Below are 22,427 nucleotides of genomic sequence, written 5' to 3'. Positions count from 1 at the left end.
GAACTGAAAATCTGAAAAAGCTAAGGTTCGGAAGCAGAGCAGTACAAAGTCGCAGAGACACACTTTATGAAAGTAGAATAATATTGTTCAGTTTCACATAAGGAGGAGTAAACCAAGATACAATTCATTTTGATTCAAAGGGCACTACACTGTATTTTTCTATCATACTGTTTAGTATGTGTATGAGACTGCTTGAGTGTTTTTGAATGTTGGAATCAAATTCCATTGGCTTTGCTTTAGGTAGTGCAAAGTCTAAATTCAAAGCCCTAATTTCATAACTGCCACTTAAGAACAAAGTTCTTACCTTCATGTGATAAAACACATTAAGTAATCACATATCTGTTTGATATACTGAAATAACCTGTGACCTGTTACCTTGAAAATATGCATCAGATTGTTTTATTTCCACTCTACATATCAGCGTTATGCTGTAATGAGTGCAGAATGAATAGATATGCACATTAATGAGTAATGAGACAAGGGTTTGTACTTTTAACATGCCTCCTTGCGCATTTATTATCTCTTACTAGATCAATGCATATGTTAAGCATCGTGTCTTACATGGATTCATAATAGCACATGAGACAGCTGAACCTACTAATCGCCAATGTTTTGTTTCTGTTGTTGGAGGAATGCGCAAAGCCTTATACACTAGATTGACACTGGAGCACTCTTCTTCATTTTAAATTTGAGAACAAAGGCATACCTTTTAGACGTTGGATCTTTCTGTTTTTAATTGAAAATGATATTTTTCTCAAACTGAAAAACCTTATTTCTACAAAAGAATGCTTTGTTAATGCCGTTCCGTGATAATTCTGTGATACTAATCTTTGTTTTGGGTCACCTAAGGAAATTGCCTTTCATTCTCTTATATCGGGAGTAGTCAACCTTCATATCCTTAATTGCTTAATTAGTTCGTGTAATGAAGATCGCTTTGATTATTAAGATTATTAGATGGTAATATTAAGGTTGACCACACCTGTCCTAGATTGAGTACAATGGCCTAAATCTGACTTTTTTTAAACTGACTTTTTTGTGATTTGACTCATTTACCAAGGAGGAATAGATTCCACTTAGGAGAGGAAAGATGAACGTAATTGAGGATAAAAATCCAAAACTCCCATTGCACAAACGTTTCGGCCTTTTTTGCGGGCAGTGAATCTGTATTCTTCTGCCTTCTCTGCAGACTGCAGTTTGTTTCTTTCATGTTTAACAGTGCAAGGTTCAAAGCTCCGTGCAATGGGACTACCCGTCTGATAATTAGAAAAGCCTGGATTAGATAAATATGTGTCGGAAACAATCGTTTTTTGATTTATGTGAGACGATGAAAAGCTAGGGAGAAAGAGAGTCAATGTTTTCTGCTGAGATGACTCCTGGTGTTCTCTCTTGTCTTTAGATACCAGCCTGTTGATATCATTCAACCAACCAATCATGTATTGCCAGCCTCATTCGGGGATTCTGATTGGTACATTGTCACAGGCAACTCTCTTACCACCACCAATGAGTCCTCACGTAGAAAACCCTCACAGCATGAGCTGGAGAAACAGAGAATGCCAGGTGACTATTTCTTTTCTCTTTTATCTCTGTTGTAAAAACTGACTGGCCCCTGTGCCTTTTTTGTGTCTCCCCTCCCCCCTCCCCTCCTTATTTTTCTCCTCCGCCCCCCTCTCCCCTCCCCTCCCCCTCCCCCACCCCTCCCTTTTGGCTCTCCTTTCTTGCAGAGCATGACCTCCTGCGCCAAGAGCTGAACAACCGCTTCCTGGTTCAGAGTTCGGAGCGCAGCGCGGGGCCCCCCGCGGCCTCGCTGGCCCCCGTCTCGCTGCTGAGGGCCGAGTTTCACCAACACCAGCACACGCACCAGCACCAACACACGCACCAGCACACCTTCACGCCCTTCCCCGCAAGCTTGCCCCCGGCGTCCATCCTTGCTCCGCCCACTGCACCTCCCATGGTGCGTACCCCAGCCCGAAATGTGAGGATAAGTAGTGCTCCCGTAAATGCCGCATCTCCTAAGCCACCCCAAGTCCCACCTCCTCACTCTCCCTTCCCCCCCCCCCCCCTCCCCCCAGGAAAGCACCCAAAAACCAATTCCTGCTCTTGCCCAACAAACCGAACGTCTGTCCCCCTGGTCATGTTGTCCTAGATTTTCCAATGACCAAATACCAAAAGGGAGGGAACCATATATAGAACTCATCCTGCTCAGTCTATAAAAGTGGAATACCAGGGCGTGTTTGCCTTTCACAGCTTTTTGCTGTGTTGCTCATTGTTGGGAAATTTAGCAAGGCTTGACTGTAGAGCAGCGATTCACTTAAGGGATTTCTGACTGCCTTTTAACTGTACCTGCCATCTCCAGGACCTCATGGCGTGCTAAGAGTGCGTGTTTCCAAATAACGAAACGGTGAAACCTCATTCGAACATGCCTCATGACTTCACCACAACATCGGGGAAATAACGGTCCGTCCTCCTGCTGGTCGAGACCTCCCTCGTGTTTCAGCGTCTAACCATACCTGCGCTCTTTGCTTTCCTCACAAAATATAATCAAGTCGGCGTTCGTTTTAAGTAAATGGTTCTTTTAAAGTGTTCTTTGTTAGGCAGATCTGACAGTTTGCCGTTTGAGAGGATGACTTCAGCGCAGATGAAAGGGTGATGTCATTCTAAAAGATTTATTTTAGAATATGTAAGTGCTTCCGGGCCCTTGTTAGCATCCAGACAACCAGAAGCAGATATTGGCAGAGCCTAATCTGGAAATGTGGGTTAAATGATAAGAGGTATTCATCCGTTATGCAAAATACCTAGGAATGCTGTATATTTATATGCAAATGCTGTAAGTGAACAGAAATGAATGCACAGTGTGCTGTGCAGCAGAGATGTCTTTTATAAAAACCTTACACAGTGACCCCTGTTTGTATTTCTCCACTGCACCGGAAAAACTTATTATAAAGCTGTAAGAAAACAGTTTTTAGGCTGAAGCGATATGATCTCTGCCCTGTGATTTTTTAGTAGTCAGTTTGGATTCATTTTTCTATTTTGCAGAATAATTCATGTGATCAGATGTGTAATAGCATGTTGGACGTCGAGACCTGGCTAGTTCAACTTGTGTTCTTTCAGTGCAGGGGTTAGATTTAATTGGCCGTAGATATATTTTGTTGAAATACATATAGATATGTTTTGTTACAGCACTGACACGATCATAATTGCTCACATGAAAACAAGCGAGTAGAAAAACTATGCAAATCCAGTTCTGTGCAGATACTGATAGAAAGGACCATAATTTGTTTAGTACTGCATTTAGTACTACTACATCAGGACTGTAATTTGTTTAAGCTTTTTAACTGCTCTTTGTCCGGATTTCCCAGCACAAGAAAAATACCTTCCATGTTTTGGATATTCAACTAGTCTTTGTTGCAGCAACAAATGTATTTCCTTAATGCTTACTGTGTTTGTTGAAATGCAAAAATTGATGTGTTTTTTTAGTGTTAATCGTGAAAGAAGGGAGCTGGAACAGGCCAGCTGTGATCATCTTTAGTAATTCATGTTATTTATACTCCGCAACAGCCTTTGGCTAATAGCTATAATTAATGAAATTATGAAGCCTCTGTATATGTTTATTGTTACACCCCACCCAAGCAGCTGGTTTGCCAAATGGCAGCACATGGAGATCTTTTCTCTCTGCGAGTGTGTGTAAAGGAATATCCTTAATTGTTTAAAGATGAAATATGGCGCTTTAATTATCCAGAGCTGTTTACAATAAACCCCAGACAGAACTTGTAAATTACAAAGCCTGCTTTTTATAGACAGCCGTAAAATGCAACGCAATTCCTGCTCGATCTGAAACATAAAACAAGCTCCAGCTTCACTAGGGGCGGATCGTTTAATGAGCCTGGGTGCTGTCTCAGCCTTTTCAGTTAATGGAGCATCCTGCGTTTGATTAGGTGCGATTATCACTTAGTCTGGCACACACAAGAGCGCGCGCACACACACACACACACACCCCCACAGGCCCTGGGCTTTGCTGTGAGGGGCCTTGACTTCATATGAATACGCTGCAGTGCAGAAAACATAACACCTTGTTTCACAGGAGTTTCACACAGCTTCACTGTTTAATGCCCTTTTCCAGACAGTAGCCCCTGCCAAAGCCATTTCGCAAACAGGAGTAAAAAGTACCTGTAAATGGTTTGTGTATTTATGTAATAGAAATAAGGTGCTGTCGGTTGCTGCTAGTCCAGTTGAAAAAGGACAGTGTTAACTTCCAGCGAGGTGACAAGGTTGCTATTCATGGACAGAAAAGGCCTCCTTGCTCTCTCTGCACCTAACATCGCACTCCTTAACACGGATTCAGCTTGTGCCAGCTGCACAAGCCTTCTGCTCCCTAGATCATATTAAACATTTACAAACCTTGCTGCCTTTCTCCCTGATTTTAAAATCTCAACTTGTTCGTTTTATATTGTTATTTTAAGTGGTGGGCTCTTGAGAGCCCAGAAAACATGCTTTTGCTAAGAAGCCCATAGTCTGCCTGTTCACATCCTAGGCTGAGCAGTCCGGACGGCTAGGGATGTCTGTGTTTAATGGATTGCATGACGCAGTCTCATCCTGAGAAGATGAGTCCCACAAGCTTCCAGTGCCAGTTTGTATCTCCTGCCTGCTACATTTGCATTTCCTTAGCTGTACATTATTTTAACACACAGTGCTCGGTTGTTAAGTTTTATGGCACAAATCCTTATAAGCCAGAAACGATTCCTTGTACGGCTTCTGACAGTTTGCATTCCTTTTTTGATGAATGAATGAATACCTGATAGAAGCCCTGAATCAGTTTTTTCATTCCACACCCAATCGTTAGAGAGATCCATGCTCAAATATCGTTGGCAAATTTCTGGCACCTTCTAATGCGTACAAGTGAAAATGATGTTAATTTGGTTCTTTGGAATTTATGTGGCAGAAAGTATTTAAGAGGGAGTTCCTTCACTTTAAGCTTTAAAACGTAATAATTTTTAATCAGAAAAAGTCCCTTTTTCCCGGACAAAAACGGGCTATTATGTAGGGTTTTCTGTGCTGTAAATTTAAACCTAGCAGACTGTAGCTGCCACATGTTCTTCCTCTTGGGCAAAATCCACCTCTGGCAAACTTAACATCTTACAATACGCCTGTGTGCCGACCTGAATATTACACAGAACGCTGTGTCGCTTCACTAAGCCCTGCGAAGCAGAAGAAATCATTCTTGCTGTGTGAAACTGAAAAGTACTTTATATCTTTAAGTGCAAGTTTCAGCTTAATAGACACTCAAGGCGGAAACATCAGCCTTTCTAAATATTTGATTTGCAGGGGTCTGAGAATTGCTTGCATTCTTGGGCTGAAATCAAGAAAGACAGGAGTTTGATGCCGTTCCACTTTGCATTTGTGTGATTTGACAAAAATGTTCTTTTTCATATGTACAGCTGTACGTCACTGCTAATCAAATCTCCATGCCATTTGTCAAAGAGATATTTTCCTGCCAAGTAAACCTCTGCACTGCCGTTTGTCTGCAGCTGAAGAATGTGATTTTTTTTTTCCTGTGGGTCCAAAGCACTGCGCTGCTCTGTGAATGTACTGTACTTTCAAATGTATGATCATTTAATCCTTCCATTTTTTGGTTCCTCTGTGCAGATCTCTGTGCAAAAGCTCATTTTAATTGCTGCTTAACTTTTGACAACGTTTCCTAATGAAAAATGGCTTCCTGGTATGCTCTATAACTGCTCATGTGGGTGCCACGAAGACATTCAAAGGTGTCGGGGATGGGACTTGCTCATTCTCATTTTCTTGTCTCTTTCGGTTTTGCAGTTCGAGAAGTACGCACCCAAACTGGACAACCCCTTCCTGCGCCACTCAAATGTAAGACACCGCCTGCGGCCCCCCTTGAACTCGAACAGTTTTTTCATTCTTGTCATTCTGCCGAAGGGTCCTCACGAAGCGATTGTTGCTCTGTTTAATCGCCAAGCTACTTAACCTGTGGCTCCTGCAGCTGACTCTATTGCAGTCTTGTGCTCCACCAGCTCCTTAATTTGGCTGGTGCACAGCTGTTTGGGACCAACTGTTTCTGTTTCTGAAAGCTCTTCTGATCACTTGAGAAACCAGTGCTGTAGATATATTATTTTGATGCAGAAATGATTTAAAGCGAATGAGAAGAACAGAGGTATACTTTAAGGAGAGTAAAATGATTATACAAATGGAGGTATCATTGTATGTTTTTTAACCTGGTAGATTTTTTTTAGGGTGGGGTGTGCTACAGTCTAAAAACTTATGATGCGCAAAACAGAAAGAAAAGCCCTTTACTCTCAAAGTGCGTCTGTTCATTAAGTTTATTTTAGGCTTATAGATGCCTTAGCTTTATATGTACTGCCTCTTGTAACACGGATGTCTCCTCTCTTGTTTGTCTCAAGTTTTTTCCATCATACCCTCCGACGATGCCTGGAATGCCTCCTCTGCTTCCACATACAGGACCCTTCAGTTCTCTCCAGGGAGCCTTCCAGCCTAAGGTAAGCTCATGTCTTCCAAACGTGAGGCCTTACATTTGGAATGGCCTTATGAATGAAGAGCTCAATGCCTCAAACCTGTATCACATATTTGCCACTTCACCTGTATGAGCCACGGCAGGTAGCAGTGGTCTTTTAGGACATCGTTAGTTTTTTTTCTTGATGCCCTTTTCCTCCAATAATATAACATTTATCAGTTCCCCTTTGCTGTATGGCTCCTGTCCCTGGTCTTGCATTCTCAGTCTACATGAGCTTTCTTTTTTCAGTAGCTCCCAAGTCTTCTGGCCGTACTCATACAGCGAGAAATCGGTGGTTTCCCTTTTTGTCGAGAAGGAAGGGTGCCTTTTGGTTTTAATATTAATCGCTTAATTGAACTTTGAATTAAAAGGCATTGCCGTTGTGTTTTGGGTGCAAAGACCAGAAATTCCATTCCAAAATAATAGGCTATAACCGCCATGCAAATGAGGAGTTAAGCCAGCCAGGCTTTAACAGCAATAAGCAGCGACACACAAGATAAGCAGCCAAGTGAACTGTGACAGACAGGGCCTGGCTCGCTCCCAGTTTTTCCGACCTTGTGGATGAAAGCTGGCCTAAATCCTCTGCCCTGATCCCCCACGGACTCTATTAAGGCCTTTTGTTGTGAGCTTCTGCATCCCGCATCGTTACTGTACAGTTAGCCTTTCCATTCAACCGCTAAACTGCTCACAGGCACCATCCCGCCTTGCTGGACAAGGCTTAGGAACAGGCAACAGGGGCTCTCTCAGCCTCTCCCCACCATACCGGGGCAAATTACACTGCCTGCTCAAGCACAGCACTGCACCGCACTGCTCCACCTCGCAGTAGTACAGCACTCTTGCTGTCTTAAGCGCCCTGCTATTGATAATTAGCAGATAAACAGGCAGAATTGGCAATTGTTCACCCTCATTTTTAAAGGGGAACTGTGCCGCTGTTTGTGTACATCGGGGTTGCAAAGAATCGGAGTTGACGAATGCATTTCAGACCACACTGAAAGTAAAAAGTGCACAGTAATGTGTAAACACTCCAATTTACATAGCTAAATAGACAACATTTCCAGGTACAGGTATGCACAGCAACATATTCTGTGATTCAGAATGAGGCAACAAAACTTCAGGTGACTTATTACATTTCAGTTGTAAAGAAGCAGGCTTGTGAATATATCTGTTTTAATCCAACAGAAATACTGCTCTCACCTTCGAGACAGTTTTGCTGAGAAATGATACTTACTAGTTAACTCTGCATGCAGATCACATTGCAACATTTTTGTGATGAAATGCCTGCCGCACAGCATGTACTTATTCACTCGGACATCGCATTACATTAGTCATTACGGTGACTAGTGAGCAGGAAGGGCTGCTTCACAAACTCTTTGTGACAAAATGGAGACTGTACAGTACTTTCACAAAGTTCATTGGGAATGCAGTTCCCCTTTAACTCGGGCTGCCTGTGACCCAAACACGTGCCCATTAATATATTTGTGTCTGAAAATTTGCCTCCTTCTCTGCATGGAAAGCTATGCATCAAGCTGTATATTTGGAACAACTGTACATGAACATGACAATGCTGTGCTGTCTCAGTCATTGATCTGGGTGTGAGGGGATGCAGGTTACCCTGCCTTGAGCGCTTCTCCGTCTGTGAACTGTAATCCACTTCTCCGGCTCTCTTTTCTCACAGGCCTCCAATCCCATTGACGTAGCAGCGCGACCCGGAGCAGTACCACACACGCTGCTACAGAAGGACCCGCGGGTGAGTCAGTGTGTCCTGTCTGGAGTGAGAGTTTGTGCACCATGAGCATTTCATCACAGATTTAGAAGGGCACAGGAGAGAGAAATAGCAAAAGGGACTTGGAAGGGTTCATTTTGTTTCAGCGTGGTTTATGAATTCAGGTCAGATTAATAATCAACACCAGACTAAACACTTGCTGTGCAAAAACTGTAATGGCTTAATGTAGCAGATGCTCCATTATTTTTTGTGTGTGGAAGGTTCAGTACTTAATTTCTTTTTCGTTACACAGGTATCGGATCCATTCAGGACGTCTGTCAGAGTAAGACTATTTCTATTTTGAACCTATTTGGTATCGCCCCTGGATTTAGAAACCCTAGACGTGTTCTAATCCTCCTGTGTGTTTTCCCTTGTTAGAAGCCCGGTAAATGGTGTGCAGTTCATGTCCAGATTGCCTGGCAAATTTACCACCACCAGCAGAAAATGAAGGTAAGATGGTACAGTTTTCGAATCGTATGTGTTAAAGACCGAAACAATCCAAAGGACACTATGTAATTTTGTCATGGCAAAACTTTTTTCACCAGAAAATTCTGTGGGACCTTACCCTGTATAGACAGTCTTCTCCTGCCCTGTCATGTACTTTAGTTCGATTTTTATATCTGCCATCAGCTGTGATGGGACGGGTCAGTTCAGTCATCCGCACATTTCACTGCCCTCGCCTGAAACAGACAGTCCGACGTCCTTTATTTTAACTTTGGATTTTCTAACCTGGGTGTGTTCGTGTTCTTCTCTCTGTTCTCTGCAGCAGATGCAGCTGGACCCTCACAAGCTGGACATGAACGGGAAACTGGACTTGTTCAGCCGGCCTCCGGCTCCAGGGGTGTTCCCCGGATTCCCGTACCCTCACGACCTGGCCAGGCCACTCTTCTCCTCGACAGGTGAGACGGACCCCCGGCCTGCCTCTGGGCCCCTCGGGGGGGAGACGCAGGAGAACTCCCGAACTCCCGTCTCCCAGCAGATCAGCTTGCGTCAGCTGCAGGTTCTAGTGTAAACCACGCCGCTGAATCTGGAAAACGAGAACGCATTTCACCTTGCTTTAACTACGTTGATACAAACCTAACCAAAACAAGGGCACCGCATATGGCACACTTGGCACCAGGTGTGCACAAGAGCCTGCAGCTTTTTAAAGGCCGAATTGACTCGAACTGCCGAGCAAAACGAGTTCCTGTTGTGGGGCTGTTCAGTCATTCTGCTTTGTATTCCGTTCAATAATCTCATTCTTGAAGATTGTGGCTTAAAGATTCATTTTGATGGCTGTTGATTGCAAGAGGGCTCATTTTGGGTGTCGGTGCTTTATCATGCACACATCTCCCTGTCCCATCTGATCTTAGCGCCACTCAAAGGCACCGTGGACGGGTGAGAGTTGCATTGGCGGAGATAATTTGCAGATGCGTTTGCACATTTGTTTTGTACTTCCAGTGCGCATGGCAGCTAATTGCTTTTTCAAAATGTGTCCTAACAAATTGTGGAAGGTCATGTGGGTGTTTCATTTTCCCCCTTTGAAATTGGTCCAATTAAGCCTTATTTGTGCTGGTTTAGCCCTCTTCCTGAGGTCTTGTGCTTCTGTGGATTTAACGAGGTTTGCAAAATCTGCTGGCTTTTTCCCTTGAGGGCTATGCTTGGGGGAGCCCCAGGGCACAGGGGTAGTGCCCCCTTTTATTCTCTGCTTCAAATTAACCAGTGTCTTAGTGCTCGTGAGACATGTGTCAATTTCCAGGCTGGAGATCAGGTGCTAAGAATGTAAATAAGACACTCTGCCTGAACGAAGCTAAAAAACAGTACAATAGCTCATTCATAAACACGACACAACATGCATCCTCCTTTCTAGCCATTAGTGCAGATGATGTTACAGGCTTGTAGGTGTTCGTTAGGGTTCATGACGGGAAGCGCTTTCAGAGCACAGCTCCAGGTAGGGAGAAGTCAGGTGAGCATGACTTGAGAGCTGACCAGGACTTTTCTGCAGACGCAGCTCTGTAACAGTGGTCCCGGAGTGTTTAAGTGAAGTTTTATTTTGTTGTTTTGGGTGTTGCGTGGCGATTGTGAAAGGGCTTTGATGGTGTATTTTAGCCTCTTTCAAGTAAAGCGTGTGGAGTTAGAGGTTGTGTGTGATAATGGATGATGATGCAGCCAGAGGCTCACTAACGTACAGCCGTTCACAGTTGCCCTTTGACTTACAATTATCCAGTAGTAATGTGCCTGCGATTGTCTGTCTCATTAATGGTGTGAGGTCAGCTATACAGTGGGAGGGGGTGGGCCTTATTGGTAAGGACTGACCTCTGGGAGAGAATGTCAGCCCCTCCTCCTTCCATAATGAAGCCCTTATCCCTGTCTTCCCCCTCGGAGACCCCCAGCTCAGGGGGGGTCGACCCACCTCATTAGTGGCGAGGCTGCTGGCGCTGCGCCAGCCCCAGCTGTCCTGATGAAGTATTAGGGGCCTGTGGGGCCAGGCCCTCTGTCTGTTAGCAGCCTGCTGTCTCCAGAGGGCCTCCTCTATCGTTCTGTCCCAGCGCAAGCGTTTGTCAGCCGTCGCCTTTTGAGACGCCTCTCATCTGTTAACCTCCCCTTCCCTAAAACCCCTCGGGACCAGCAGGCCATCAGTCCTGTCACCTAGAGCTCGGCTCGGCTCTGCTGCTGGGAGGATCGCTCAGGCCTTGCTGGCACAGGGCCGTAGTACTGCAGCTTTCACTGGGACCCGGCCACCTTCCCTTTTCATTTCTGATGATTAACTTTCCCAAGACGTCCTTGGCAATCATGTGCACTTTTATTTCAACCTGCCAATGTCGAAGCAGCCCCTTTTCAAAAGACCCACACTGAGCAGCAGCTCTGATCTGCGTTTCAACCTGTGATGAGGATGTGGCCACCGCAAAGGGTAACTGTCTACACCCTAACAGGAAGACTCCCAGAGCAAAACTCCCTTGAACTTCTAGACCCACTTCAAAACTTAGCTGTTCTAAGAAACTGTACGTTGAGGAGACACTTAAGAATATGTCAGTGATTGACCGATTTCAGGTTAAAGGCTGACTATTTCATTGCCTGTGGGACCTCGATTCAAGAATTGTAAAATAGGTTGGGGCTTTTACAAGGGTGCAGTGCTTTTCTCGTATCCCCTTACAGAAAAGACTTGGGTGTTTATATTGGCATATTATTTACATCTTCTAAATGTACGAAAGCCTGACAGGCTGATGGAACAGAACCGTTTTAGTCTAGAATAGAGAGGACTACAAGGAGACCTGATACAAGTACTCAGAAGTCCCCAAAGATATTAACAAAGTCAGTGAAGCGGGAATCAGAGCGCACACGTGGAAACTACACGGAAGTGCATTTCAAAAGGGAGCACAGGAGGCACGTATTTGCCCGAAGGGTTGTGGCAGTTTGAAACAAGATACCCAGGCAAGCTGTCAAAACCGATAGCCTGGTTTCTTTCAAGCAACAGCAGGGCGAGATCCTTGGATCTGTTAACTACCAAATGAACTAGATGGGCCAAATGGCCTCTTCTTATTTGTAAACGTTCTTATGTTCTGAATGGGTCATGGCCTGCTGCCTTTTCCTGGCTCGGCGGCACTAAGAAGTGTGGTTCTTCCTCATACAGGTTCGGGTCATCCGGCCACATCTCCCTACGGCCCCGCCCCCCACCACAGCAGCTTCCTGCCCACGGCGCACCTGGCAGGTAAGTGTAAGTAACACCACGTTCATACGGCTTTTTCTTCACATTCTTTTTTATTTTGACATGTCTTCCATGCGCGGTGGGGGGGGGGGGGGGCAAGTATAGCATCGTTGGGGTACAGAGATTGTGAGACCATGGTGCCCACAAGAGTCTGAGAGTTCCTTCGTTGAAATGGGACAACCCGAGAAGACGTTTTGCTTTTCAGCTGCTGGTCATGGCTTCTGACTTGAAGAGCACCATGTCATGCGTTAGCTACAGGCTGTTTGGAGCAGCTATTTAAAAGGTCTTAATGCTTTGGTGACTCTATATATCCACATGTGCTCTGTTAACAGTGCTGCAGTATTAGTCATTTTTAGAACAGGAGATATATTATCCTTCAGTGTTATTTAAAGTTAGTCTCCCATTTCAGGTCATTTTTAGATAGAGATCCATACAACCGTGGGATATTCTACCTTAGGTTGACATTTTTGGGGATTCTTCTGCCAGATCCCTATAGAAACTATCTATTTTCTTAGTTGATTTTTTTTATTGTATGTTATCCATTTACTGAAAAGATAATATGAGTCATTCTGGGTGTTTGTGACTTTTCGTTAATCCTTAATTTGTTCCATTTCATCTGTAAATTGTAAAGATTTGAATTGACGAGCTTGGAACTACCAGTGTGAAAATGAATGCATTTTGAGTTTTCAAAATGCATGTTATAAAAGAGGCATTAATGACAGAAAAGCACAATGAAGTTCTCAGAAATAAAGGGTCGTCCTGCGGATTTGCTGTCATCTACAGAGTGATTTGCAAGCAAAAGGAATTAAGTTGGAAATTTAATACAGATGCAGATGTCCACGATACACACTACAGTTTTAGCTCTTGAGCATCGATAATGTCCCCAAGCCTAACATATAAGGTCACTCGGTCACTCAGTCCCTTATGTACTTGTCCATTTGGACTGAACAGTACAGAAATTTCTGAATTGGGAATTAAATCGCTCAACACTTTATCCAGACATTCTTCTGTGGAACCCAGCTGAACTGGAATACAGAACTCTTAAGTTCTGTAATATTTACAACAGAACTTGGAAGAGATAGCCTTGGACAAACCCCCTAACATGATATAAAGATTAATGTTGTTTATCCAGGCCTAACTAATCCTGTGTATAGCTGAGAATAATTAAATAACCCGTTTCCTCATTCCCAAAGCTTTTCACAAACTGGTGTATAAACACAGTGTTGACTCTGAGCTGATACTGAGCTTTTAGGCAGCAAATGTCCTCTGTCACACTTGATGGTACAGAAAAACCCAGCTCAAAGAAATAAGGTTTTAGCTGGACTGAAAAGGCACAGATACAAACTCTGGAGAGGGAGCTCTCCAGAGGCAGCTGAAGAAGGAATGTCGCAATCAGGGAGGGTGACAGCTGAACAATTTTCCACTGTTATCTGTTAGTCTCTGGGAAAGGTCTGAAATCCTTAACCTTGAAAGCATAAGATACAGGATGTATGTTGTTTGAAGCTCGGTCCGATTGGAGGGAGCTCAAAATCAGTTTGAGAAGTAACACGTTACAAGTGGTGATGTCTGAGCATTGACGTTGTCCAGTGTCTTTTGGTCTTTAGTCCTTCGGTTCGTATTCTAGGTGTAGCGCACACAGCTGCCCAAGAGGCATGAAAGATTTTGTGTAGCGCTCGCCGTGCCACATTAGGAACCTGACTTGATTTAACAAGTGTTGATTTAAGAAAGGAACGTGAAGCCTGGTTGGGGATAACGGAAACTGGCTGGGACAGCTCTTATAAAAGCCCGTCTCGAGACCTAAAGTCAGAGCAAGACGTCCCCCCTCCCTCCAGGAAGAGGCGCCACCCTTCCCCGGCCGGCCCCTCTCCCTGCTGGCGCTAATCCCTGTTTGGCGTTTTGCAGATCCTTTCAGTCGCTCCAGTACCTTTGGCGGTCTCGGCAACCTTGCAAGCAGTGCCTTCGGCGGATTAGGCAACCCCTCGCTCGGTAAGCGCCTGCTTTCACCCTTGGCTAAATACAGAGCAGATCCACTCGGGACAGCTCGGGACAGCGAGGGCAAGGAATAGACAGGCGCCGCGCTCTCCAGCAAGCGCCAAGCCACAGCTGAGAAAACGGATCACCTCTCCAGCAAGAGACGGTGTCACATCCGCCATCGGGTTTGTTAAACTGGATAGTGATGACCCCCTATTTGCCTTTTTTAAAAAAACAAAGTACCCCATTGGCAGTTTTGACAAAATCCCAGTTTTTCTTTCACGAGCAAATACTGGAACCTGGCCCTGACCCGCCCAGAGCTTGGTCTGGTTGAGTTCTGTGCTGCCTGCATCTCTGTGCGAGGCCCGTGAGGAGAAAGATCTCCCCTGCGAGTCGATTCACCCCGGTGTCGTGTAGAGGTTGTGAAATAGGGCGAGCGTCTTCAGCTGAGGTAGCCCTCCGTGCCCTCTGTGGGCGGCTCGGAGCCTGCAGAGCAGTTTAGTACAGATGCAGTGCGATGCCTTGCGTCAGATGGGTCGATCACTCACAGCCTTCCCAGGAGAGGTGCATTGAAACTGCACAAAGGATTTACTGAGCTCCTCCACTGTCCCTGAACAGTGCTTGTGTAAAGCCGAAGCCATCCCCCTGTCAGCAATCAATAACCGCAGAGCTGAAGCAGGAATAGCCTTTTTGTCAGCGCCGTGTGGAAGCAGAGCTCCGAGTACAAGCATCAGTGTCAACAGGATCTGAGCAATAGCGTGTTCTGCAGCTCCATTGCCTGTGGGAGACACAGGCTTCCATAAAGCACAAGTTAACCCACTTGACATTTGACCCCCACCTCCCCTTCTTGTCTATTCCAGCCTCCAACAGCGTTTTTGGACCGAAGGAGGGTCACGGGTTGGCCGGCTTCAGCAGCCCCCACCACGACACGTGGAACCGTCTCCATCGCACCCCCCCCTCCTTCCCCACGCCCCCGCAGTGGCCGAAGTCCATCGACATGGAGCGCAGCTCTTCGGTCACCAACCACGACCGGGACCGGGAGAGGGAGAGGGAGAGGGAGCGGGAAAGGGAGAGAGAGAGGGAGCGGGAGAGAGAAAGGGAGTCGGAAAAGAGGGAGCCCTCCATCGGGAAAGAGGAGAGGGATAAAGACAGGTCAGTACAGACTCCTGGCATGCAAAGAGTGGACTGCCCTCATTTTCAGTGCTACCTGCACAGGTACTTGTCCCTGCGGTTTTGTCTGAGTGCTTTCTTGTTATTTTTTTACATGTTTATTTGGGGTCACAAATAGAACTGTTTCTCACAGGTTTTTTCCCCTCTTCTGCTAAAACACATGAACTCTTGTTTCAGTTGCTGTTATGTGCTTTCAGTTAACTCAGTGCAGTAAACCCAGGGTTTTATGGTTTAATTTGTGAAATCAGAAATTCCTGACTTTGCACAAGTAATATAACAAGGCAAAAATAAATACTATGTAGTTTAAAATTCAGGAATATCATTGCTGCCCTATAGGAATAGGTCAGTAGCTTACGGTGGGTATTTTTGGGTTCCATTTTAAACCCCAATTTTTTTTTAAATTTAATTTCACATTTTAAACAGTATATTTCAGATACATGCAATAAAGAGCTTGTTTAATTGTGATAAAACGTCACAGGAACAATTTTTCTTGACTGTTGATTGAATTTGTTAAAACAAGTTAAAGCATATATAATATATGTAAATCTCATAAAATAGTGTGATTTGAATCTGAAAAAACATCATTCACCAGGCAAATCACGACACCCCTTCCCTCTATTGGTCTGTTAAGCTGAGGGTTTACTGTATATTGGAAGACTTGACCTCTGCTGGTCTGCAATCCAGACGCGTGTATCGTGATGTGGTGCTGGCGTCTCTTGCAGAGAATCTCTGGACAGGAACCGCCACTCCAATAGGTCCTCGCCGGCCTCCGCTCCCGTCAGCTATCAGATCAGCAACCTCATCCGCAGCAACAGCCAGAGCTCCGGCGACTCGGGGCGGCACCTCAGCGGCAGCGTGGACCGGGCCCGCGAGACGGAGAAGGAGCTGCTGGAGCGCCAGCGGGAGGCCGCGCTGCTGGGCGACGTCAAGGTGAAGGAGAGCCGCTCGCCGGGGAAGGAGGCCCAGGGCCAGGAGAGGCGCTCCTCCGAGGACAGCTGCAAGCCGGCCCACCAGCCCCCGTCCCCCTACGGCAAGCCCGTCCTGGCGGAGCCCGGCCTCAAGCTGGGAGGAGGGCCCCCGGCGTCCCTCAAGGAGGCCGAGAGGAAGGAGCCCCCCTGCGGGGAGCCGCTGCACAAGCTGAAGAGCGACCTGAAGATCAAGGAGGAGCGCAAGGAGGACCAGGAGGTGCTGCTGGTGAGCTCGGAGCCGGCCGTCTCCCAGGCCCCCGCTCACCAGCTGCAGCACGGCCACCCTCAACTGCCCCAACACCCGCAGCTGCCCCCTCGCTGCTCGGACCTGCCCGGCCCGGGGTCCCTGCACGGCGTCCACCTGCCCCACTCCATGCCCATCTCCATGGGCGGCATGCACCCCGTGGGCAGCCTGAACGTGCTGGACCGCACCCGGGTGGCCCCCTTCCTGGGGGTGAGCCCGCTGGCGGCCGGCCGCGAGCGCCTCCCCCACCACGCCTTCCCCTGGGACCCGCTGAGGGAGGCGTACCGCAGCCTGGACCTGCAGCGCCGGATGGACTTCCAGCTGCGGGCCGAGCAGGGCCACCGCTTCCCCGCCGTGTACGAGCCCGAGCGGGCCTACCGGGACCGGGAGCCCCACGACTACTCCCACCACGAGCACCTGCTGGAGGCGCGGCGGGAGCACGAGAGGCTGCGGCAGGCGGAGGAGAGGGAGCGCATGCACCTCCGCGAGGAGCTGGACAGGGCGCGGCTGCACCAGCTGCACCAGTCGCCCATGGAGGGCCACCTCCCCCACATGCCCCCCTTCATGACCCCGCTGGGCGGCATGCACTACCCCAGACTGAGCCCCTCGGCCGCCCACAACGGGATCCTGAACCGGACCCCGCCCACCGCCGCCCTCAGCGCCCCCCCGCCCCTCGTGCCCGCCGGCAGCGCCAGGCCCGCCTCGCCCCGAAGGACTACCCCCCTCACCGCCCCCGACCCCCGGGACTACTCTCCTTCCCGCAATCCCAAAGAAGTGGAAGCCCGGTAGCTTCCCTCGGCGCAGAAGCTCCGACGAGCGGACCCGGACTTGTCCTCCCGCGGTCTTTTGAAAAGGCGGAGAGGCGCTGCTTTCGGCGAGAGAGGCGAGGCGACAGAAAAACGGTTGCGAGGCAGAAGAAGCACATTTCCTGCTTCTGTTTCGTGGGAAGGGTGATGGCAAGGGGCACAGGAAAAGACAGCTTAAAACAGTGCGAGCCCAGTACGTCTGAACTTTTCTTTGCCAACTTAAAACTTGAGATTAATATATTAATCGGCTCCTTTTTCACTCCTGAAATCCTGAAATCAGTTTGTACATTTCTTTTTCTCTTTTCTCTTGTATAGAAGTCATTTATATGGATTTGTATTTTTTTTCCCCGTATTCACGCGTACGTTTTGTTTTTGTTTTGTTTTTTTTTTTAATTTATCCCAGTTCACTGTGAGACACGCTGCTGGAGCCCACAGTTACATGGGGAGTTGGTTTTTCTTTTTTAATTATTTCGTTTGTCCCTTTTTTTAACCATGTTTTGATACCTGGAAATAACTCCGAAAAATGACAAATGTACAAAGTTACATTAAATGATTTTTGTTTTCGCCTTATGAAGATATGCAGAAAAAAAAACCACATATTACGAGGTCTGTTATTCGGTTTCTGTGTAAAAAAAAATGTAAATATCTTGTTGATATTCCTTGGAACAAAGAGAAATGTAAATTTATTAGGCTTTTTAAATGTTTCTAGAAAAAAAAAATTAAACAGAACCACTTACCAATTTAATACCATAGTTACAGGAGAGGGATGTTCAGTTCAGATTCCAGAAGAAGGGAGGGACCATTGTTACAGAAACATCGATCTATGCAAAGTGGTGGTGGCATAACCAGGCAGACGAATGAATATGTGGCATGAAAACTATTGGAGATACAGATGGAGAATAAGGAACATGGAAACACATGATCTATTTTTTATTACTTAAAAGAATACAAAAAAAAAGACTTCCGGACCAGAGATATAACATTACATGAAGCAAAAGAGCCTTGTAGCCCCAGAGAAACAGACAGAAAAGGAAGACACTGTTTGATTGGACGGCAACAGACTTTCTCTGTCGACCTTGTGGTGTTGTGCGGTGTTTTTCTTAGACTCTTGTATACGAAACAAGTAGAGTTTTAGGCGTGCAAAAAAAAAAGAAAAACAAAATTCATGGTTTTAAAAAAAAAATGAAGAAATAAAAGTTCGGATCTAATATCTGCAGCATGTGGCGTCCCTTAAATGAAGGCTCTGTTTGTTGTCGGTGTTTGCTCGGCTTCGTATCTACTACATTAAACTTTGTGTTGGTTGTTAATGTTCTTTAGTGGTTCATACAGTGATTAAGTACTTTGAGTATGCTCTAATCAGCAGTTTTGGAATGCCTTTAAATGTGCAACATTAATTTTGCAGTGGTTGGACCAAACATGAATGCAGGAGACCTTTTTTGTTTTTGCAACCTTTTTGATTTCTGTACTACTGTCCAAACAAGTATTCCTGTTTGGTGCCTGTGTGTATCTATAATTTCTACCCCCTTAAGCCATTGATTTCCTGTCCCTGTGAATTAATACTGGAAGGTGTCTCAATAGCAGCCTTTAGCCCCTCAGATTGATCAGGAACTTCAGTCAGAGGCACTCATTGTGGTGATATCTGGTACTACGGTCTGGCTGTTCCTCGGTCGAAGAGCACCCAAGGGCAGGTCACTTAAACTGAAGCTGTTATAGAGTTGGCTGCACCACTTGGTATGAAAAGAAAGCTAGAAAACACTTCAGTCTCAGATGTTTCTAAAGATTATGGCAAGCCCTGTTGAACTTTAGTGGAATTTATCTTAGGGAGTAAGTGATAATATACACACATTAAATCAACATGAGAGGTCTTGCTTTGTAGTTCTGTTTTTAAGAAAAAGCTCCCATGTCATCCAGGAAAACAGAGCAAGGCGATTGTTATCACAGTGTGTGAGCAAGTTCACTTGTTCTAATTAAGCATGACAGGGCACTTTATATATTTTTCCTCATTTTGTATATCCTGTAAATTAAACAGAAGCATTTTTGTTACGTGAATCGATGGGATTGAGGTGAAAAAAAAACCCCACAAATGCGACATTGATTTCAGACAAAAGCAGGTTTTGAATGTTTGTGTAGCCGGTAAGTGTTATTGACTCGGAGGCTAGCAACTTATTGACCCGCGGTCTAGGCTCATTAACGCCAGCAGTGCCACAGATGCTGGCTATCGGGTGCAAGGAGAAAGGCCTCTTCCCTAAGCCGATACCTTCATCCGCTGCGTTAATGAGCCCAGAACACACTTCAGAGCGACACGGAGCCAACACGACTCTGTCATGCAATTATTGACCTGGTGTCTCCAGACCACTGGTTTGCATCTCAACCAGCTGGCTCTGAGATCAGGCCCCATCTTCGCGGCTCTGCGACTCCTCAATCTTGTTCGACGAGAGTCAGACCAATTCTGTCACCGAGATCCGACAGTTAATACCCGTGCTGATCAACCCATTTTGAAGGTTATTAAAGCCGGTATTGAAAATCAATGCCCCTCTCTCACACGCCAGGCGGGGGGTGGGTGGGGGGGTGCGCAGGAGACAGCGAGCCAGAGAGGCCCCTTTATTGTTGGAAAGCGCAACGAAATGAGGATCGGTTTCAATTTAGTCGAAACTGGGGACACGTATTACTCGAGACGGGAACAGCGGTCTTCAGGTGAGTGAAAACCAATTCGGCCACACAGCTGCTGTTCATGGCTCATTTTACCACAGATTGGATGCACCAACCCCCTTCTCCTTCAGCCTGTTATACTGCTTAAACTAAGCCAGAGGTAATGAAACTGTAACCCAGCAATTTAAGGCACTAATTAACACTGGTCACCTCTTTTATGTAGCCAAAGACGCCGGAGAATTTCATCTATGGGGCTGATTTTGTTTCCTTTCAGACAGCAGGGAACCTTTTCACCTCTGTATTTCAGAATGGTATACGGTGTGCAATTCCCTTTTTTATGTTACAGGAGCTTGCTAACTATCCTTTCTGGGTAGTTTTGTCAAAGCTGTTTGATGTTTTCCAGGACTAATCAATACAGCTTGGTTCCCAAGAATCTGGATGCATTCAGAATTGTCGTCGGGACTCCTGGTAGAGCATGTGTATTTGGGATAGGGGATGATGATTCGCTGCCTTTTTTTTAACTCTTTGTATATCTCATTGGAGGGTCACAGGTGTCTCGAATAGAATAGTGTGTAGAGACACAGCATGCTGTAGTTTATAAAAATCAGTGTGTTTCTGACTGCTGTCAGTGTGTTTCTGACTGCTGTCTTCTGCTGTGTCCCAGAGACCATGTGACCTCTGCTGCGAAGTGTATCAAGATTCATATGAAGTCTATGGCATCGCGGCATAGCCCACATGGTCTTTTGCATGCGTCACAGCCTAGATCACGCGGCCTTAGCGCACGACTCACAGAGGTCACGCGGCCCTTAGCGCACGTCTCACATAGGTCACGCGGCCCTTAGCGCACGACTCACAGAGGTCACACAGGCCTTAGCGCACGACTCACAGAGGTCACACAGGCCTTAGCGCACGACTCACAGAGGTCACGCGGCCCTTAGCGCACGTCTCACATAGGTCACGCGGCCCTTAGCGCACGACTCACAGAGGTCACACAGGCCTTAGCGCACGACTCACAGAGGTCACACAGGCCTTAGCGCACGACTCACAGAGGTCACACAGCCCTTAGCGCACGTCTCACATAGGTCACGCGGCCCTTAGCGCACGACTCACAGAGGTCACACAGGCCTTAGCGCACGACTCACAGAGGTCACACAGGCCTTAGCACACGACTCACAGAGGTCACACAGGCCTTAGCGCACGACTCACAGAGGTCACGCAGCCCTTAGCGCACGTCTCACAGAGGTCACGCAGCCCTTAGCGCACGTCTCACAGAGGTCACGCAGCCCTTAGCGCACGACTCACAGAGGTCACGCTGCCCTTGGCGCACGACTCACAGAGGTCACGCTGCCCTTGGCGCACGACTCACAGAGGTCACGCTGCCCTTGGCGCACGTCTCACAGAGGTCACGCGGCCCTTAGTGCACGTCTAGGATCACGTGACCTCTGCTGCAACACATGCTAAAGGTCATCTGACCTCTGCTGCAGCTTGTACTACAGGTCACATGAGCTGCTTTATAAACCGTTATGGCGCTAAGCCTGAAGGAACTGCAGTGTACAACCATAACAAACTTTAGAGTTGTATGGTTACCAAAGCTGCACCTTGATGAAAAGAAATGGTTTGCATGGTTTAAGCTGGGTAAAATATGTTTTACTGGGCAGGAAGAACTGACCCCACAGGAGGCCTGTAACCCCTTGACTGCCTGTTCCTTTCAGTTTCATGCAAACATGAGAAATGTCACAAAAGAGGAGGCCATTAGACCCATTTAGCTCGTTTTTTTAGCGAATTGCTCTGAGGATCTCATCCAGCCATTTCTTCAAAGAATTCAACAGCGTTGCGGAGTAACTTGTTCCTGCCCCCACAACACTTTTCACAATACAAGACGCGGCATGTGGCAGGCTGCTGCATGGAATATCGACACAATCTGTGAAATATTCTAATCACTTTCTACTTAAAGACATGAAAAGCATAAATACTGCAGGTGTTCATACTTCAGATTAATATGAGAGCCATGTGGATCCGGGTGGTATTCAGGAGGAGCTGGCCAGTTACCTGTCGAAGGTGAAACTTCGCCACCCTGCAAGATCAGGTCTGTATATGTTATGGAATGGTGGTGAATTTATCTAATATTGTGGAAGCTGGCAGGCGCTGTTAAAATCTAGGATATTTCTTCACTATCTTCCTTTCTTCATCCTCAAGTTCTCATCCTGGTTCATTTTAACCTCGTCTTTGATGTCTCTCATTTAGAGCCCTTTTGTAGAGGAAGCAATATTGTCCACAAGTAAAATTTTGGAACCCAAGCAGCTGGAATGTGACGTGACAGGGCCTGAGCCAGGAACCAGGACACGTATCTCGACACCAAACCAAGCTCCAAATAAGAGGGGCTTAACATCCTCCAGCTCAGTTCCTATTTCCTCAGTGAATGTGAAATTTGGATTTGTTCTGCACCTTTTTAATAACACCGAAGATTTCTGACCCCATTTTAAAAGCTTTTTTAATTGCCCAATACTGAGCAACCCAGTCTCAGACAATTCCTGTCTGGAGTTGCAATTTACAGAGCTTGACATTACATACTCTCTTCTTCTAACAGCAAAGTTGTCCAGTTTAGTAGAGAGTGTAATTAAACTGCGGCCCCATTTGCTTCCAAGGACT

General features: G+C 46.4%; 1 protein-coding gene across 10 annotated transcripts in view; it reads left to right on the top strand.

The window, feature by feature from the left end:
- fbrsl1 (fibrosin-like 1) overlaps positions 1-18,337 on the top strand; it is a 299,572-nt gene extending 281,235 nt beyond the window's left edge. For 5 of the 10 annotated variants that reach the window (XM_088618298.1, XM_088618291.1, XM_088618299.1 and 2 more), the window contains 11 exons: positions 1,722-1,972; positions 5,815-5,865; positions 6,414-6,509; positions 8,199-8,270; positions 8,539-8,568; positions 8,664-8,735; positions 9,052-9,184; positions 11,896-11,979; positions 13,873-13,956; positions 14,802-15,093; positions 15,834-18,337. In XM_088618298.1, coding sequence (XP_088474424.1) covers positions 1,722-1,972; positions 5,815-5,865; positions 6,414-6,509; positions 8,199-8,270; positions 8,539-8,568; positions 8,664-8,735; positions 9,052-9,184; positions 11,896-11,979; positions 13,873-13,956; positions 14,802-15,093; positions 15,834-17,112 — 2,444 coding nt within the window. In that variant the 3' untranslated portion in view covers positions 17,113-18,337. Of the gene's footprint in view, positions 1-1,396; positions 1,558-1,721; positions 1,973-5,814; positions 5,866-6,413; positions 6,510-8,198; positions 8,271-8,538; positions 8,569-8,663; positions 8,736-9,051; positions 9,185-11,895; positions 11,980-13,872; positions 13,957-14,801; positions 15,094-15,833 lie in introns of all 10 variants that reach the window. The other 5 variants (XM_088618293.1, XM_088618292.1, XM_088618295.1 and 2 more) reach the window with 5 other exon arrangements.
- The last annotated feature ends 4,090 nt before the right edge of the window (positions 18,338-22,427 follow it).

Source organism: Lepisosteus platostomus, chromosome 24 (genome assembly GCF_059453375.1).
Source record: "Lepisosteus platostomus isolate fLepPlt1 chromosome 24, fLepPlt1.hap1, whole genome shotgun sequence".
Classification (NCBI taxonomy): Eukaryota; Metazoa; Chordata; class Actinopteri; order Semionotiformes; family Lepisosteidae; genus Lepisosteus; species Lepisosteus platostomus.
Note: the sequence above shows the minus strand (reverse complement) of the source record. Positions and strands in the feature narration are given on the sequence as shown.